This window comes from Petromyzon marinus, chromosome 6 (assembly GCF_048934315.1).
Source record: "Petromyzon marinus isolate PM22_M1 ecotype Great Lakes invasive population chromosome 6, UKy_Petmar_22M1.pri1.0, whole genome shotgun sequence".
Lineage (NCBI taxonomy): Eukaryota > Metazoa > Chordata > Hyperoartia > Petromyzontiformes > Petromyzontidae > Petromyzon > Petromyzon marinus.
This window is the reverse complement of record NC_133672.1, coordinates 11,991,623-12,012,452: the sequence shown is the minus strand read 5'-3', so window position 1 is coordinate 12,012,452 and position 20,830 is coordinate 11,991,623. Positions and strand designations below refer to the sequence as shown.

The 20,830-nt window shown below is 43.4% G+C and overlaps 1 protein-coding gene across 2 annotated transcripts; it reads right to left on the bottom strand.

Annotated features, from left to right (window-relative positions):
- Positions 1-10,324: 10,324 nt before the first annotated feature.
- Positions 10,325-20,631, bottom strand: MOCS1 (molybdenum cofactor synthesis 1). Of its 2 annotated transcripts, none has more exons than XM_032947919.2 (11): positions 19,805-20,631; positions 17,104-17,224; positions 16,470-16,637; positions 16,112-16,276; positions 15,606-15,667; positions 15,102-15,213; positions 14,678-14,790; positions 14,448-14,558; positions 14,059-14,179; positions 13,776-13,823; positions 10,325-13,651 (listed from the first exon to the last, which is right to left on the bottom strand). In XM_032947919.2, the coding sequence occupies exons 1-11, from the start codon at positions 19,892-19,894 to the stop codon at positions 12,654-12,656; spliced, it is 2,109 nt and encodes a 702-aa protein (XP_032803810.1). In that variant the 5' UTR covers positions 19,895-20,631; the 3' UTR covers positions 10,325-12,653. The 2 variants fall into 2 exon arrangements, with proteins under 2 accessions (XP_032803810.1, XP_032803811.1); XM_032947920.2 differs by having other exon boundaries at positions 13,514-13,651; positions 13,764-13,823.
- Positions 20,632-20,830: the final 199 nt, after the last annotated feature.

Genomic DNA, 20,830 nt, shown 5'->3' with positions numbered 1-20,830 from the left:
CGTTCACTCGAAGCCTGAATTGAGAAATTTCACTCTGGGGTTGGTCTGGTGGTGCAGTGGTAACACTTGCCTCATAGCAATGAGGACCTGGGTTCGATTTCCAACTCGGACACCTTTACCTGTGGAGCTGGTATGTTCTCCCCCTGTTCCACATGAGTTTCCTCCGAGTTCTCTCGTTTCCTTTCCATATCTAATAAAACACACAATGGAACTAGCATTGGCCACACATCCCAATGCTGAAAAATGACCTGCAAATTGCTGAATTGGGATGACACATATAGCAACATTGCCCCCTACTGCGACAAAAATAAACTTGGTAGGAGCCTCCCTGAAAAATTGTATTTGTTGACTCACTGAGGCTTTCCTGGATAAACAAGTGCAATACTAAAAAGGCCTCATCGACTCTTACATTTTGTAATTAAAAAGTGTAAGCTACTACAGTTTGTAGACACCAAGAAAGCGTTAATATACATGAATGATGCACATCACGTGCCCACATCGTAATCAACCAATAACGAAAAATATATAAGCTCATTTGGTGAACAAGCAGAATAGTGATCCTACACTGAAAAGGTGGAATTAAGTGAATTAGAAAAGTATGAATTGACGCCTGCATTTGCATGTAGCAGATTGAGACTGCTACAGAGTGACTGCTTTGAAATAACTGCATTTATTTGGCCCAGGAATGCATTGCTAAGTGGATAGTGCATAGTGCTCACCATGACAAATCTTCCCACAATGCACTGCACCAACAACATTTTATAACGGTACTTTTAATATAAATTGATTTATTCAGGAATATATTTAAAGGGTTTGTATTTTACCTAATAGCTACTTTGAGGTAAATATTCACATTACTATGGAACCCTTTCGCCACGATCAAGATATGGAATGTTAAAAAGGCTTTACCCTTTCTCGTGTAAATACCAACGTCAAGGCATGGTGACTGTGGAACCACACATGTGGTAAAACACACAAATAATTCACATTCCTATTTAAAAACCGGTCATCATAAAACATTTACACATGTAATTCTCATTAGGCACCATGGCGTAAAGTGCAGTCTCCATTTACGTGCTTTGAAGAAGAACCATTGCCTGAAACGTCACCTATTATATATTTTTATTTGAATGCGGTATTTGTTCCATCATAGTGTGCATGCGTTGGCCCCGTTGAAATGGGTGGGTACCAAAGGCAGCCGTGAGGGCATCTTGGCCCGATATGGTTTACCGGGGTTGTATTGCTGATCTCATAGCATGCACAGTAAGAGTATTCCACAAGAGTCAACGATTTATTTAAATTACAGTGATTGATATGTTTTGACGAGCTATACATTCTGACGGTGAGAGGAGGTTGTTGCATCGTGGTGGGTGCACTGCGCAGTGGATTGAAAATGAACTGAACATGATCGTTTTATCTACTAAGCATTCTGGTCAGCGTTTACTGAAGTTGTGATTACCAAAGTGTGCTCAGTGTACACCACTCCACAAAAACCCCCACGAGCTAATGCATTCAACGCCCTTAAAGGGTGTACAGTACAATTAATACTGCTAATGCCTTTGTAAGTGTTGTAACTGGTGTGCTTTGTCGTCTGAGTCGTATGGGAATTTGTCTTTGTTTTATGAGGCAGACTCACAAACTTAACGACTCGACCACCCTGTCTCTCCCACATTAACGAATTAACAGACATGGCAGGCAGATGCAGACTTCCCAGTTGCTGAAGATTATTGGAGCTCGTGGTGTGCGCTCCTTTAAGCACACAAAGCGGTGCTGCTGCTGCTTTATTGAGCACGAGGAATGTTTTGACACTGAGGGTTGGTACCAGTAGTAAAGGCAGCATTTGCACCGGGGAATATTTGCGGTGAAGCTCAAGCCAATTTGGTTTTATGTACCGTATTCTCGCACATTTTCCCACTGATTTGAAAGCAAACGATGGGGGATGCGTTTTATAGTCTGGTAGGTGTTTGTATGTGTGTGTGTGACCAGATTTGTAAAACTTTATTGACACCGTTCATCCGTTTAGGGTGCGTCTTAAAATCTGGAAAGTATGGTATTACATGAAGTAATGTAACATATGATATATTCATTATCTTAGATGGGGAGATTTGGCCAAAAGCCATTTATAAAAGTTGACAACAATCTACCAAACATTTGTTTGACTGGTTCTAAAACGTTAAGCAAGGTGTTTAAAATCGCGAAATATTTGTAGTGGTCCTGGGTCGGGGGTTATCGCACTGCGTTATGAACCTAACGATCTGAGCTTAATTTCCAGCCACAGCGAACATCGTTGGTGAAAGATTTCCAAACTGCTTCTGATACCCTCCACGCTTTCCACCTCCCCTTCACCAACTCGTGCTGACCAACGTGGTGATTTATGGTAAAACTTCCCCCATGACAGGCATGGAATGGGGAGGCCTTCATCCAGCAGTGGTTTGACGAGGATGATGAATTCATATTATTACACGATAATGGTATACATAAGAAGTTATCAGAGGTTATTGATACCGTGTTCAATTGTTGTGGAACATACACACAACTGATATTTTAGATATATACGCGTGTATTCATTGTTAAATAGTGGAGCCATTCACATCACATCAATTTGTTTTTTCTTCTATTGCATATGCCGAACAAGGAGGGTTTCGTTAATGGAAAATTAAAGACCACGCCACAGTGCGAGTGTCGACATGCAACCTCAACTATGGACCGTATCGTACTCCACTGTAGTCCTTCGACGGAGGAGGAAGAGCGGAGGAGCAAGAGCAAAACTGCACGAACTCTCTCCTGAAGCCTTTTCGCGGTTAGAAAAACTCGGCATTTAGCTGGCGGACCATATTGCTGCAATTCGCACGAGTAGACCAGAACATGGCTAACAATGGTCGGCAGCACAACCCTCAATCGGTGCCTCGTTCTCAAGATCTGTTGCCCATCGCTCACAAGTGCTCCCGCACCACATGCGGGGGAAACAAAAGTGCTCGACTTACGCTATTTAACTTTTGTTCAAGACTACAATTGCTGCCACACAATTCATAATAGTTCTTGCCTGTCTAGAAACCTCGGCCCAGCCACCATGGGTGAGGTCCTTTTTAAAAGGCTGATTAAAGTGGTCCAACATTTGTATGGGTGAAGTATAATCTAGCTTCCTTTTTAAAACTAGTCAATAGCCTAACTGCTTCCTTACATCCTTATTAGATAGCCGTCCCTGCCCTTGTTTCCGCTTGTTGATTGCACTTTAGTTTCCCCGTCCATTTCCACGAAAGTCCAAACCTCCAGGCGTCTTCTGTTAATGATGCCGTTATGTTGCGTGGATATCCGCACCACCACGCCTGTTCTTTCACACATCAATCACTTTAAATGAATATGATTGCACCTGCAACCAGAGTGAGATGAAAATAATTGAATATACAAGCCTTCGACAGTGGAATTAGGTCTGATTAGCACTATCAAGCATTAACAATGCAATCTTCATATTTATAGATGTTTAGTTATTGGAACATTTTGTAATCTGCTGCGTCCTGCAATATATTTTTTAATATAACCAATTGGCACAAAAGCCGTTCTCTTATCTGGTGGCTTCTACTTCTGTAATGCTGCCATTTAAGCTGTCAGAACAATTTGACCTTTTGCATGCAAATTCCTGGTCTGCAATAGTTACAATTTAGCAGATACATCTGAGTTAAGTGAGTGTTGAACAGCATAGGTTTTCACGGTTGTGCTGTATATCTCTACAATGTGTTTTCTGGTTGTACCGCATGCTGTTTAGCATGATGTTCGACGTTTTGCCCCAACGTGCTGGAAGCCTCTTCAGGTACTGAAGTTCTCATGTTTCGTGCCGAATAACGCACAGTACAACCTGAAAACACACATCGGAGAGCTAAATAAGGAGTGCTCATCGACATGCTTTGGTAGGATTAGTGTGTTTCGAAAAAACAAGAATGATGATAACATCAATGTGATTGCATTCTAATGAAAAAGCAACGAATATGTTAAATAAGTTACCAATTGGCAATACACACGCATACATCTATCTGTGATGTTTTTTCTTCAATCTTTATGTTTTTTTATTTATTTTGGCTCTTGTCCAATGCAAGCACCCAAGCAGCTAGACATTAATTCTGCAAATGCCAATTTCATTAAAAATAACAATTCACAAATTGATTAACCTAGATTTTCACTGTGCAATCTAAACATGACACGTCCACGGATCGTTGGCCAAAGCCGTGCGCCAATCACGTGACTTACCATGTGTGAAGCGTGAGTGTGTGCTCTATTTGGAAAAGGTATTCATCAGACTATTGGACATTTCAAATTACATTGTATGGCCTTGCATATCGAGTAGAAATATTATCTGTGTTTTAATACCTCTGTACGGAGTGATGTTCATAAACAATGACGGTAATACCGGTTGGCTGAATTGTTTGAAATGTTAAATAAATGTCTTTGCAATTGCCATTCAATAATTTTGGTACAAGAATACTTTATATTTTGATTTAAAGCTTTCGTGACTGCAGTAATTCATATTCTTAGTTTTTTCGGTAAAGTCACGTTGAAGAGAAACAACAAAATAACAAAATATATATAAAACAATAAAAAATTCTCACGACGTTTCGACCATAACTCAAACGGTCATCATCAGGTGTGTCGGTTTGCATAAATTTATTTTGAAAACGGCATATTTATTTATTTATATTTTGTTATTTTGTTGTTTCTCTTCAACGTGACTTTACCGAAAAAACTAAGAATATGAATACTTTATATGTTATATTTTAAAACGATTATTGGTAATGATAATAATTTGCAATTATAAGCCTCCCTTCACAACAAGTCTTAAGGTGCCATGCATGAAAAGAAGAAATATATTAAATAAATCATTGTTTGGCAGAATAAGAGCCAAAGAGAAACAACATTAATTAGGATCAACTTTTTTCTATACGACAGGTTTTTAGATGGGACTTAAAGACGGCAACACTATTCGAGCAACTGACGATTACAGGTTATAGACGTTTCAACTGTGGTACATGATTCTATCGAATATTTTAATCCCAAAATTTAGGTAAGTGAACACTATTTTATCATGCATGGTTTAACAGGAGGTATATAATGATCCTCCTGCCCTGTGATTGGATGAATTGCCACGATTTCGGATAGCAGTTCAAGAATATTTTTGTTATTATTTTTGGTGAATTTCGTACGTCTAGTGTTTGTGCGGGTGACATGGACCAATTACACCAAATACCAATGTAAGCTGCTACTTTCATAGGGGTTTATGTACATTTATTGAAAGCGTGTATCATGTGTGAGAATCAATTTTAGTTGAATCAATGCACTGCAATGCCCATACTTATCCTAGCAATAGGGCCAGGAAGCACCACACAGATCGTTTTCTGAAGGACGATCGCTCCCAGCAGTGGTGACGCAGTAATTAGCACAATGTGCTATGAATCTAATGTATTGAGTTCGATTCCCAGTGCTATGAATCTAATGTATTGAGTTCGATTCCCAGTGCTATGAATCTAATGTATTGAGTTCAATTCCCAGTGCTATGAATCTAATGTATTGAGTTCGATTCCCGGTCCCAGCTAATATCAGTGGCGAGTGATATCTGAACCAGTCCCTGGCCATCCGTTCACCAACCAGCATTGACGAGCGTGGTGAAATTTGGTCAAACAATCCCTCATGGCCAACACGGCATGGGGTAGCCTACAACTAGCAGTGGATTTACAATGGTCTGTAACAAAAAAGAAACTCTTCCTCAAGGCCACTGCAAGATGCATCGTTTTCTATCTGTAATCCATCTGAGTGAGATTATTTCCATCTGCAGTGTGAGTCTTTTTGATGTTGTCTCTCCCCGCTCTACTCCTGTGAACGAAAGTGACCAGTGAGGCCTGTTTAGCATTCAGGAGATACCGTCAGTCCAGCAAAGTAACTGTGAATTATAACACACAGAGTAAAGTAACTGTGCTGGCCCATTGCCTTTGTTTTTGTGGTGCTTACTTTTGATTTAGGGACGCTACAAATAGAAGCTCTTTGAAATTCAAAGAAACTTCAGGGACTGCATTGGCAGTGGGTGCACAAGCGCATGCCGAAAGATTTATTTAAACACCCGCTCAGAGACTATGTATGTTTTAAGTGGCAAAAGGCACGATGCCATAGTCAGAATATAAGCGTCTCTCTGCTCAAATAAGTGCGGGGTGGTGATAATCTAAATTGGCAGGATTTAGTCCAGTGGTTGAAATTCTGCATTCCTATGATAGAGGCCAGGCTACACACAGGACAACGATTGTAACATATACATAAACCTCGGTACAAACATGTGAGTTAAAGCATAATTTATTTGAACATTGTCAAAGTTTATTAGGATATGCATTTTCACTGGCAGAACAAAAGTTACGTAGTATACTGTAACCACATTAGAGCACAATAACTATAGAAATAGCAGATGAAGGGGTGGTGCAGTGATTGGTGCACGACACTACAAACCCAGCCATCTGCGTTGGATTCCCAGCAGGACTAAAATCAGTGGTGAGTGATGTCTCCACCAGTCGTGGGCATCCCCCCTTTAATAATCCGCAGTGATCGGCGTGGTGAAGTGCAGTCAAACAACCAAATTGCCAGGTTGTGGGTAGGGCTTCATCCAATAGGGCACTGATAAAGGGCTGTACATTATGCGCAGTTTACTTTAACTCAGTTACTCACAGTATGAATGCGCATCCATCAGTCTATCCATCAGACTACGACATTCATTACTGTAGAGTTGAGTGAGTCAATATGCAACCACATCACAACCACATCATATAATTAGCAATAAGTGAAACCCTACAGACAAACGTAATAACCAGTAAAGCTTTTAATAACACAATTACAGCAATTCAATTCAATTTCCTATTATTAAGCAATAACAACCGCCATTCGCCACTAAGTGGCGGTGACGTCACCACTACGTCTGTGCCAGGCTATGTGCACGTTGAGGCCAAGTGAAGTGTCAAATGCCCGCTGGCAGGAGGTCACGGGGCAGACCCAGGTGCCACGGGTCGACTGACTGAGATGACTGGCTGATGCACCACCTGTGCCCCCTATTGTGCCAACCTGCTGTGTTTTAGCCACCCGGCGCTCCGCTCGTTGTTGTGATCGTCGCTCCTCCGCCCTCCGTTGTTGGAGGGCGACTGCCTCCAACTGCCCAGTAGTAGCGTCCTTCACGAGCCCCCATCTGGCCGAACAAAAGCTGTTTCGGCATGCGGTGGCTGGGCATGCGGGCTACATGACCCAGCCAACGCAGCCTTCCCCGCCGGAGGAGCTCACCGATGGGACCTTGCCCAGATCTTTCAACGATTTGTGAGCTCCTCACATAATCCAGCCTGCTGGTTAAACCCAGAATGGATCGTAGGCAAGCCAGCCTAAATGTTTCTAACCGGCGATGATGTTCCATTAGGGGGTTCCACGTTTCGCAAGCGTAGAGAAGGGATGGAATGACTGTGGCCGAGAAGACCTGAAGCTTCGTGCGGAGCGACAGACCAGGTAGCTTCCACACAGCGTTACGCAACCGATGAAAAGATGATTCCGCTCGACTGATTCGGAGTGAGACCTCTGCTGTCAAACCACAGCCGGTCATGAGCACACTGCCCAGGTAGGGAAAACTCTCCACTCTCTCCACAACTGCCCCATCACCGATTGGGAGTTGTGGGGGTGGAGTGTCCGATGGTACAAAATACCCAGGCAGGTGCTTAGTTTTGGTGGGGCTGATGGTAAGCCCCACCTCTTAGTGGCAAGCTCCAGGTTCAGCAGCAGCGTCTCCAACTCCTCCTCTGAGTGAGCAGCAATTACCAGATCATCGGCATACATAACATAGTTGAGCAATAGGGAGCCATCCCTTGACCGCACCCGGGTATCGATCAGCCTCCCATTGTATCTGTACCAGATGGAAATTTCTCCGGTACAGCTATTGAAGGCTTCACGAACTACGTGGTCGAAATAGATGTTAAATAAATATTGGGAGCTAGAGGACATCCCTGTCGCACCCCAAGGTGTACAGGGAAAGGCTCGGACTCCCGGCCACGTAGTTTTACCCGGGCCCGCTCACCATCATGAAGGTCCTTAATGATCGTGAGCAGAGAGTCAGGGACTCCAAAAGCACGAAGAACAACCCAGAGCCCAGGCCTACTGATGGTATCATAGGCCTTGACCAAGTAAATAAAGCATAGATGTAGGTCTTGTTGGAACTTCCTACACCTCTGCTGTAGCAGACGGACAGAAAATATGGCATCTGTGCAGGACCGCCCTTTCCTGAAACCGCATTGCGGCTCCGCAAGCCTCTCCTCAGCGTGCCTGGCAAGGGGATGTTGAATAATCCTTGCCAGGACCTTTGCCGGCACACTGAGGAGTGAGGTGCCCCTGCGAATGTGTTTGCTTATTAAAGAAAACACACTCGCACGGCTAGCCGTAATTCGACCAATTGATGCAATTTGTTTAATTTTCATACTGGGCACTGAGCATTAATAGCCATGTTGAGGACTGTCTACCTGTGTTGTCTCATCCATCCATACTGCGTTCAGACACCAACGTGCAGGTCAACGAACATTTCCTTTTCTGTTACTTTCCTCTCAAAGCTCCACTTCGGAATTCCCTCCCATCGTTGCTTTTCTAAAGTCCTTATCACCTTGCTCCATTCTAGAAATATCACTATTACCGTATCTATTACAAGTGTAACAGTGCTGTTTGTTGCTGGCCGCTTGGCGTTTTGAACTTTTGGTCTTGGGATCAATCAACTCTGTCATAAAAGGCCAATGGTGTTTGTTTTTCAAATGTTTGTCTTCAAGAAGGCACATTGCAACATTCAATCAACTACAAATGAAATTCATTCGTTTTTATGAAGACCAGCTGGTGAACATTTATTTTCATTTTTTCTTTATGGTCTCTATTAAACTTTCATAGTGCTTGGCATTTTGGGCCTTTGCTCAGCAACCATGATTTAAAGGGAAAAAAGACACCCCACTCGTACAAAGCTGGCGACTTCACACAATGCTGCTTTGCTTGTAAGGGCACTTTACGGCCAGTGCATCCAACAAAAACAGCGGCAGTGCGGAAACACCTTTCCCTGTGTAGGCAGGGTGGCCCCTTGGGGTCCCGAGCGATCGGGATGTTCACACCCATGGGCGACCCGCACAGACCCCAGTGTTCACGCCAGCCCCATCGCCCCACGCCCGGATGGGATGCCCTCCCCGGATACAGGGATCAAGCCTTTCACACACGACGTCGGTTTTCGTCGTTGTGCTGTGTAACTCACGGATGTGTGAAGGGTTTGCCACTTTCTTTCCACGGCCCAAAACCCTGACATTTCTCTGAAAAGCGATGGTATATCAAAACTCTTATCAAAACCAACAAAAGTTCAACACAATAGCACCGCATCTCAGTACAAATCAATTCCTGCCACAAGAAACACAGATGCCAATTCCCTGTCTGGGTCAAACCCCAGCGTATTGGCAATCCTAAATGTGATTTCGGGTTGTACTGCGTGTTGTTCGGCATGATGTCCGATGTTTCACTCCACGTGCTGGGAGCTTCTTCAGGAACTGAGTGCAACATCTCACGCTTGGAAAGCCCTCGATTCACGCGACTGGCTGTGGAGATGGCTCTGGGAGTCTGTGGCTTTCACAGAATCCAGGGCCACACGGACACGGGCAGTCGCATTAAAGCAGTCTCCATTAAAAGTGAGTTATTGGCCATTCTAGTGTAATGTTCCAGCAAGTGAATTTATGGAAATGGCAGTTTGCGTGTTTAATGGTGCCGCTGTGATAACCACCGTCTTTGCTGCTCTTTAATTCATTGTAACCGTGCAGCTCCATCTAGTGTTCCATACACGAGTAGCGTGAAACTTTGTGCATCAAAGTACGTAAACCATAGCTGTATTTAATGTAACGGCAGGTGGTGGGTGGTTAGGTGTATAGACGGCGATTGTTGTGATTTTGCCATGGCTAGGTGGCGTTACGACCCTGTGCTATGCCTGCCAAAGAATCTCGTTTATGGTCACTGGCAACCTCAAACGCCAGATGGGAAGCGTGGAGAAGCCACCTGTCTTTCACCCAGCACATTCTCTTTCTGAAATTGCCAAACCTGCACTCTACTCAATGCCTTTCATTGGCCAATAAAACTCAAGGAACCTTATCAAATTGCACATCACATAGTGTGTTCATCCATGAAAAAAACTGTACATATAACAATTGTGTATGTTCTGGGTAGCCTAAATGAACCACTCAATTTAAAATATGGATTTTCACAAGCCAAAATGTGCAAAGAATACATTTTTTTCCCCATTTAGCACAAACAAGCGTAAGCAGACATTGTTTATTGTTAAAAAATCACAGTTTGTCATACAATTGTTTTAATCACCATTAAAGAAATCAATTTTATGTTTTCATGGCAAACACAAAAAACATATCTGCCAACTTGTACAAATACTAAGAGCGTATAGTTTTTATTGAAAACAGAATGAAAAAGCTATTTCTCTTCAACTAAAACAAGTGCTAAATTTTGATTTAAAGCTTTCGTGACTGCAGTAATTCATATTCTTAGTTTTTTCGGTAAAGTCACGTGACTTTACCGAAAAAACTAAGAATATGAAGTGCTAAATTGTCAATCAGCATGTGCTCATGCACCAACCTTATACATTCCATTTACACATCAGCAGATACATTTGAATCTGGAGATATTCTGATCAACTAAATACGTCAACACGGAGCAAAATATTTTCATTTGAATTGTGTATTCCTTTCACAAAATTGAACCAACATAATTTAACTATATCAAGTACTTAATACAATGTGATTTAATGCAAAACATTAATGAATGCTAGAGTGTTTTATAAATGCCACAAAATCGGTGGTTACACTATGAGTAGTGTGTGTAAGAGGCAATGTTATTCCTGTCAAGTTGTAGAATATCCTAATCACTTTGATGTTGTGCATAAACAATTCTCGCACGTAGAATTGTATTTCACGTAACACCTCACAAAGATTGGCAACCAAGACTTAAGACTTCACACTGCCTGCTTAAACAACTGCATGCACGGTAGTATAATTCTAGTTACATGACAAAATTTCAATATGTATGCAATCTGTGTAATAAAAAATGCCATCTTTTTTTCCCATAGATGCTAATTTCTGGACCCTAGAAACACGTTAATGGCACATATCGTCCTCTACAGGGCAGCTTATTAGTTTCCACTTTCCCTTGAGCCATGGTGTTGCAACTCAGTGAAGCATAGGGCATTGCAATGTCAAGTGTAAAGTTTGACACGACTCAACCTGACGTGAGAAAATAGTATTTGAAATGACATTTTTAAATATGTAATACTTTGCACAACGTTGTATTGATTGCAGATTAAATGTACTGTATAATCAACTGCCAATCAAATTATCTACACTGTTAAAGCAAACTGTGAAATGACTTAAGGCACAATGTGGCATGCCCACGTCATTTTCCAAAACTGTTACTGCACAAAGCAAAGGCTGGTTCTTCAAACTAACAAGGGATCTCAACTACGTCGAAGCTTGACCTTTCAATGTGCTTTCAGAAACACTTAAGTTGCTTTATCCAGAGAAGGGATGTTGCATTAGCAGCTCTCCAATGATATGTCACTTACATTCAACAATGTTCAAACTCATTCATGCTATAATTCTGCAGAATATGATAGCAACTACTTATAAATAGGCGTTTGCTCACATTATAGCCACATTTTACAATGGTAATGCTATGGTAATGCATATAACGTTAATGATCTTCTAACTTTATTGTACATGGTCGAATAATCCTATGTGCGATTTTCAATATCAGTAAAGGTCGGCAATTATCTTGGACAAGTCTTCAGGTTATCATAGAATTAATTAGCTTGTTTCATTGCTGACAATTTATATTTTATTTTAAAGTCAGTATTATTCAATGCTATATAAATATATATTGTAGAATCTTAATTTAGTATTATATTAAATGCATAAAATATCGTGCACGATTTGAATAAAAATGTATGCTTGCTCTATAGCAGAGGTGGGGAACGTCTGGCCCTGCTAAGGCAACCGCAGGCGGAACTCGAAAATCGAAATTCAATAAATTTAGGAGCAAACCTGGAAAAGCAGTTGCGGGTAGCAAAATCATCAATACCAGCTAACATCACACGCCTCACCAAAGAGAAACAGTTCAAGCCATCACCTAAGAGGTGAGTTAATTAAATGTTTGACCAAATATAACAGGCTAATTTTTAAGTTGATAATTTTGTATGGCCCGCGAATGTTATAAATATCCAAATGGCCCGTGGCGGAAAAAAGGTTCCCCACCCCTGCTCTATAGGGATATCGTGTAACTTCAAACATTACCACTGGTTTGTTATTACTCTTCTTAAACCTGTGAACAAATCTTTCAGAATGCTTCAGATCATATTTTAGAGCTCAGGAAGGTTGAGGCTGCATATTGTTTGGGTGGGTGTATGGCAAACTCCACTGTTGTACTGTACTACTTTGCGTCCACATTTATGCTATGCACCTTCAACTCGCACTGACCAGCATGGGCAGACCCACATTGAGCAGAGGATTGAAAAAGGCTATGTATATGTAAGATCATGTGAAACATCGTGCAGACGTGACAAGAGCTACGCACAGCTGCAGTGGCTATTCTGCACGATTGAAATCGCCTCGCTGGCCACCGGTCTTGGAGAGCAGCTTGATCTCGCCGATGACAATGTCGTGCGTCACTGCCTTGCACATGTCATATACGGTGAGGGCTGCCACACTCACCGCCACCAGTGCCTCCATCTCCACGCCCGTCTGCCCCACCGTGCGGCACTGCGCCGTGACAATCACCGCGTGACTCTCGGCGTCAAGCTCCAAACGAACGTCCACCGAGCTCAGCGGTAAGACGTGGCACAGCGGAATGAGCTCGTCAGTACGCTTGGCGGCCATAATCCCGGCCAGCTGGGCCACAGTAAGCGCGTCGCCCTTCTTCAGCCTGTTCTGTCGCACCAGCTCAAAGGCTACGTCTCCCAGCGTGACCCGTGCCCGAGCGATGGCCGTACGGTGGGACTCCGGCTTGTGCGTTACATCAACCATCTTTGCTCGGCCTGCTGCGTCGGTGTGAGTGAGCTGCGGGCGTGCGTTGTCTGCGGATCTTGGTGCCTCCTGGGGGGTGTCCGTTGCCGACTGCTTCTGTAGTAAGAGCTCGAACGGCTCAACCACACCGGCATTGCTCGCACCACAGGGGCCATCTCTACCAGTAGTGTCGCTACATGCAAACCGCAGCTGTAAAGTCCCATGTGGCCACAACCCTGGTTTAAAGTGAGCTTCATTAAGGCCGAACTTAGTAGTACGTTTGTTTGTGTCATGACTGACTGATAGCAGTTTTGTAGAAAAAGTGCTTTTGGAAAAAAAATCACTGGTTTGTGGCTGTTGGTTCAAACCATGTCTGTTCATGGTGATAGCATTGCATTTATTTGTAAACATTTTTGTGGGATCACAGTTATATACATAATTATAGTTAATTCCTGATAAGGCAAGTTGACCATTTATTGGATTAACAGTGAAGCCTTCTCTCTGCCCTTGATTTTTCAGAGCTTTGAGATGTTTCAGAAAACATTTTATCCCATTTGATTCCTTGACACTCGATGTTCCAGCTGTAAAGGAATATATCATGCTGGTCAGTCACAGCATACGCTCACCTTTTAAACATGACAAAGCACAAAGCAAACCGAGGATACGTTGTGCTGGCAAAGTGCGTGTACGTACATGATCACCCACCAATGAGGATCATGGGCCTGTTCTTCATCTGTGCAATACTGAACATCCCTGAAATGTTTTTTTCCAAACACATCCCGGAAACAAAGTCAATACAAGTGACGATGCCAACGTGGAACATCTTTACAGTTGTGACCTTGTGGCATGAAAGAATTTACAGCCATGCCCAAATAGCCTCATGAAGTGCATTGCCATAAATGACTTGTAAACCTTGGAACTATACAATATTGTGACAACCTGCAGCATCTTACAGGCAACATGTGATGTATCCTGTATTTCAGCGTACCCGCATGCTGCTTCTTTTTCCTTCCCACAGCGAGAGCAACTAGTGACTTCATTTCTTCCTCGGAAGCACCCGATCGCAACGCATCTCTCAAAGAAACCTCCGCATTGCCAAACAGGCAAACCTGACATGCAGCCAACGTTAACGGCAGGTAAGAGGTACAGTTTTTATCGACCACAAGACTTTCCAAGATATATTTCATCATGAATGTAAAATAGGGGTAAATGGTTTTATCAGTTTAGATATATATATTTTTTATTGCAGGAAAAAAAAAACCCAGAGATTAATATTGTTCGTGTTAAAAAAAATGGTTTATAATTCGAGGGAATACTTTACATATAACCAACAGTGGCAGGGGCATAACAATAAACATAACATGGGGGTGCCTTTACCTTGAGATTCCCGTCTGCAGTGATTCGGAGCCTGTTGCAGGAGCCGCAGAAGTGCTCAGACATCGATGTAATGAAGCCAAGCTGACCCTGATACCCAGGGACTTTGTATGCCTATGAAACACAATGAAAGTTTCTTCGGTTTTTAACTTGTTAAAATAGCGTCTTTTTTCATATTAAGCATTTGTGGTATTTATCAAAGCTTGTGCATTTACAAACTTCACATATATTACCTTGGAAGTGTCATTGGGTTGATTGGAGAGCTTTGCAAGTGTAGGATAAGTTTGTTTTATTGTATCCAGCATTTCCTGGTAGCTAACCATCTTCTGAAAGTTCCATTTGTTGCCTAAAAATGTAATATAAAATGACCCATTAAAGATTTACTTGAATACAATCACTTATGCTATACCTTTATAATATATACCCATACACATGTTAATTACAGTCCATGCCATGACTTCACAGTTGACATTTTATAGATGTTTATTTTTAATGGCAACAAAAAAGTTAACTAGGTTAAATATCTGAATTTATTAGCAAGAACTTTCCATACAAATTTATAGCCAGCCAACTGCCCAACAATTTTAACTCTGACAGCCAAAGGTGGCTCAGTATAGACATTCTGCAATGTAAATATTATGATGGACTTATCTATACCATCAAAAGGCATGTACTCGATGAATCGCACATCCAAGGGCATCTTCTCCGTCAGTGCCACAAAATCCACCAACTCATCCTCATTCAGCCCCCGCATGACTACACAATTCACCTGTGGGCCCAAACACACACATCACATTACCACTGGACAACAACCATATAATTAACTTAAAATATTTATCTTTACACTTGTGCAACTGGAACAACTTAGGTGCTGGCAGTAAGCAAAACTGATTAGAAAATAAAGGCCACGTGGCAATAAATTGAATAACAAGAGCCATATACGTAATGGCATTTGGGATTATATATTTATCTATATTAATCAAACTGCATTTGCTTCAGCTCAAATACCATTCTGTTCGAGTTAATACTTCTACAGGCTTTATATAACTCCTGACAGTTTTAAAATATTTTTTTTAATTGCCAACTCCTTTTGGTAGAGCAATCATCTCAGTAACTACAGCACAGTTAAACAATCTAACTTCCAGTGTCACGTGCACTTACTTTTACAGGACTGTACCCCAAATCAATGGCCTTGTGGATTCCCTCCATGACTTTATTCCACCCTGAACAAGATAACAACACAAGCATAAAAACAAAGGTCAGCCAAATCTCAATGAGAAGAAGCTATGCAATTCGTAGAATATGTATTTTAAATAACGAACTCGAATTAACCAGCTTGGAGAAGCATTGTCAAATAACCACTGCAACTTGCATGTGGATTGACAAATTTTCACCAGCCCATTAAAATGTTTATTTGTAATTGGCTTTTGTCAGAGGGAACTTATTATTTAACATTGAATTACATTTGTGCAATATTTTAAATTGATCATGTGACACATTCATCTTTTATCTGATTTCAATCTGCCTAATTGCTGTACTTTATGTAATTTGATTAGATTTTGTAAATTTGGTGACCCAGGTCACGCTCTGCAAATGAGACTATCCTATTCTCTTGACTTCTCACCTAGTTAAACTAAAAAATATATATTTTAAATTTAAATGATTACCTTTCCTGCGAGCAATGAACTCGAACTTGGCAGGCACGAGTGTGTCGAGGCTCACGTTGAGCAAGTTGAGGCGTGTGAGCTTCAGGAACGGCAGCAGCCGAGGCAGATTTACCCCATTGGTGGTCAGCGCAAGCGTGTCGAGCCCCTTCAGCTTAGACAGCTCCCCTGCAAGCATGGGACATACCCTCAACACATCGGCCATGCCCGGTTGTTGGAAAGAACACATTTAGCAGAGCCACAGCAATTCATTAATTCATTCATTCAATTGCATGCCCATCATACCAACTTAGATCAATGACGACCATGTTGTTGAAAAGCCGCCTCACGTGAAAATGTGCCGTGCCGCACCAAAACCCACCCACGAGTGGCACAGCGTCAGGCCGGATGAGTGGCTCCCCGCCCGTCAGGCGTATCTTGTTGACACCCGCGTCGACGAAGAGACGCGCGAGCGAGATGATCTCTTCGGAGGTGAGAAGCTGGGGCCGGCTGGTGAGCCGCACACCCTCCCCTGGCATACAGTACTGGCCTGCGGGCACAGCGCAACGCGATGTGCCGTCGTGCAGACCACAGTGCATTTGCCTTGTCCGTATAGGATAGATGTGTACTGGAAGAACATACCTCCAAAGCGAAACATTCGTGAGGCTTTGGAGGTATGCAATTAGTAATGTGCAAGCCGACAACTTATTGTTATGGCAGAATGTTTAACAACAAGTATAGCTAAATGTGTTTGCGTATATGCAAATATTCAGTTTTGCTCTGGGTTGTGCCTTAGTTTTGTGGAACCTTCTGATCAATTTCAAAAGGATAACTCTTTAATAGCAACACAAATTTATACCACAAATTTGTTCACAGTGGATCATCTTTACAAGTCATGGTCCCATTCTACACTTCCCCCCCCCCCCCCCCCCGTTAAAATTACACATTCACTTTTAACGGCTTTCAACCAACCTTTAAATGATAACAGTTTTCAGCATGGACGTGCGGTGACTTACAGCGGAGGTTGCACTTCTCGGTGATGGAGATCCGCAGGTACGTGTGGTGTCTCCCAAAACCATCGGTCAGAACATCTGAGGCTGGAAGCAATTTTTCTTTAGCTACACCTGGTGGCTTCACCTAGACAAATATTTACAAACGATTACATGCAATGCAATACATACAGCCGAAATAATTTATAGGAGAAAATGACTGTCAACTGCCACTGCAAAATAAATTATGCTAAGAAACCAAAATAAATACATTTCATTTTGCGTGAATAATCAGTCAAACGTCTTTTGAACAAGGACACTTTTGTCAGCTGTAAACATAAGTAATTCATCCAAAAACACTACCAAAACAGCTGATTTTAGCCATCACTTGTTTTTCAGTTGAGTCGTTTTACCTCAAAAGTTGTTACATTTAAGGAAACGTTCTGTAACGTCACATGGCCCCATCTAAACTTAATGATTTACAAAACGCCATATTGGCACTTCACCATATTTGACTCTCATCTAGTGCATAGGGGTACACATATCACTAGAGACAAATCGTTATCACCTTGGCAGTGAACAATTATTGCGCAAGAGCAATGTGGTAAAACAGCCTCGAATATAACATGAAAAGGGGTAGTAAAACATGCAAGCAAGCTGGTATTTACAACCCACAAAGCCAGCGGCCGATGTGCAAATACTCAGAGCTACCTTGCAAATACTCAGAGCTGCCTTACAATACTAACCACGTGTGTGCTCCCAAAACTTCACACGGGTCTCTCTGCTGCCCAGAACACTTTTTGAATGACGCACTTCCCAACATCGGTAAGCTCTGTAGGTAACATTGTCACGAGACGGCTACACAATCACAAGTGGCGAAAACTGCACAAGACCATTCGTAAATGTCCACACAGGTCATGTGGGGCATGCACTGCTTCCATCCTTTGATAATCAATGCCAGCAGAGCCATAGGGGCCGCCCATAAATGACGTCACGCGATTTTGTACGATTTTTGACCCCACCCCCCCTTGTCACACGGTGTCACAGACCCCCCCCCCTCAAATATGACGTCACAAATATGACGTCACAAAGCTCGCTTTAAACTATTGTCATTGTAGTGCGTATTTAATGTGGTGTTGTAGGAGTGTTGTTATAACAATTCTATATTTTTGATTTAAAGCTTTCGTGACTGCAGGGATTCATATTCTTGGTTCTTTCCGAAAGAACCAAGAACCAAGAATTATTTTATATTTATTTAAAGTTGCGTATTTTGATGTGACGTCACATTTCTCAACCCCCCCCCCCCTCGTCACACATCGTCACAAATGTCTGACCCCCCCCCCCAGGTTAAGTGACGTCATTTATGGACGGCCCCATAGCCCCCATCAGCTACACTGTTATGCCAACAAGCTAAGCGGCACAATCAGAAATACTGGTATCCATCAAATACTGTTTCTGAGTTGTTTATTTGCTTTTGTGTTCAAATGCTGGGTTGTTTATTCAAGTAAACAGTGTTTGAAAATCAACAGGTTGGAGTGAAAAAATGTGCGTCATGTAAACAAAAGAAACCACACTTGAGATCACACTACTAATTATTATTGTTTATACAAATGCATCTAGAATGTGCTGAATAAGAAAAAAATGATATGTAGTCATGTTATTCTTATAAGCGATGTATCCATTAACTGGGCACCCAGTGAAAACATACCTAGCATGACATGTTACATTACTTTACACAAATTAAACTTGGATCATCCACTGTGAAATGCCTTCATATATGAATATAGCGTTTAATGTATACCATTTATCATTACAACCACGAACGCATTGAAGTTGCAGTTACTATAAGCGAGTCATCGACGTGTAAATCACACTTTCAATGCAATAGTCACGGTGCCAATGGACATGACCTCTACATTCAGAGGAGAGGTCATTGGCGGACCAAAGTCTCCCGTTTCAAAAGGCTCAAACAAAACCCAAGGCGTAAACAACGACGACCACGTAAGTTGTTAGAATCGGCTGCTGGACACTGGTGAAGTAGGCCCATAGGTTGACAGACTGTGTTGGGGAGTGGGGGAGAGACTTGTTGTGGGTGAAGTGCAACCAGCATGGGTGACCACCGTGCACCAGCAAATAAAACTTTCAACTTGAACGTGCAGGTGTCACGTTGGGCTTCTCCGTTGTGGGCATCGGAGGGCGATGCAAAGCAACATGCCATGGTTATTGTACTATACCACCACGTCTACACACACACACCCCCCACGTATTTTACCAATCCGCATTGGGCCAATGCTCCCAACAGACCGGCACTTTGCATCTAACGCAGCGGTGGACCGGCTCTGTGTGTACAAGTGACGCCCTCCCACCCCTTACTGGCCGACATCTGTGATAAAGGAGAGGGGGGGGGGCGCTTTAGAGCTGTCGCCTGATAAAGCTAGTACTAATAACTGGCGAAACGTCGTACTCAAGATAGTAAATGCTGTGGCTCGGCTCTCCTACACACACACCACGCTGTGTTGCTGTGCTGGTGACGAACCTCACTAATTGGCTGTGTCGGGCGGTGGCGAGTTTAACGACACACAACATTGATATATTTACGCGATCTAACCCCACCAACAACAACACCACCCGTATTATAGAGCTTTAGAGCTCATCGGATTCCTCCGGTATATTAAAAACAAAAGCTAATAAAGATTCACCCGCGGTGTCCCCCTAGGCCCGCACTCACCTCGCCCCGCGGCTCGGGGGCCCCGCACAGACCCCGCCACAGACCCCGCCACAGGCCCCGCACCGCGGCACCGCTCCTCCTCGTCGCCATGGCCCCAAACCTCGTCTCGACGCCTCCTCCTTCCTCCCCTTCTTCTTACCTGCCTGGCCTCCACCTCCTCCTACCTCGCTCTTCGCTCTCGTCCACTCTGCTCGCAAAAACTCTCCACTCCGCGACGTCGTCCCCCACCTCGCCCCTCTGTCACTCAAAACCTCACTCGGCTCCACTCATCTCCCCCCTCGTCCACCTCCTCGCTACCAACTTCATCTCCCCCCTCGCACCTCATCGCTACCAACTTCATCTCCTCCCTCGCACCTCCTCGCTACCAACTTCATCTCCCCCCTCGTCCACCTCCTTCCTCGTCGAGATGTCCCTCTCCTAAGGCCCCAAACTCTCCTCTCTCTCTCTCCCCGCACGTCTCCTCTGGTCCCGTCTCTCTCTCTCTCGACACTCTCCTCAATATTCCGTCTCTTCTACTCGCTCAGGTCCTCGTTATCCTCTTTCACCTCCTCTCTCTCTACCCAGCCCACTGCGTCCTCTTCACTTCTCTCTCCTTGTGCCCTTCACTCTCTCGCACTCTCCCTTCTGTCGCCTCTTCACTCTCCCTTATCACTCCCCCTTATCACTCCTCCTCGCTCTCCCCTCTTCACTCTCCACACTCCCCTCTCCACACTCCCCTCTTCACTCTCCCTTATCACTCCTCCTTATCACTCCTCGCTCTCTCCTCTCTCCCCACTCTCTTCACTCTCCCCTCTTCACTCCCCCCTCTCCACTCTCCCTTATCACTCCTCCTCGCTCTCTCCTCTCTTCACTCTCCCCTCTCCACTCTCTCCCCTCTCCACTCTCTCCCCTCTCCACTCTCTCCCCTCTCCACTCTCTCCCCTCTCTCCCCTCTTCGCTCTCCCCTCTTCACTATCCCCTGTTCACTCCCCCCTCTTCGCTCTCCCCTCTTCACTTCCCCTCTCTCCTCTCCCCTCTTCGCTCTCT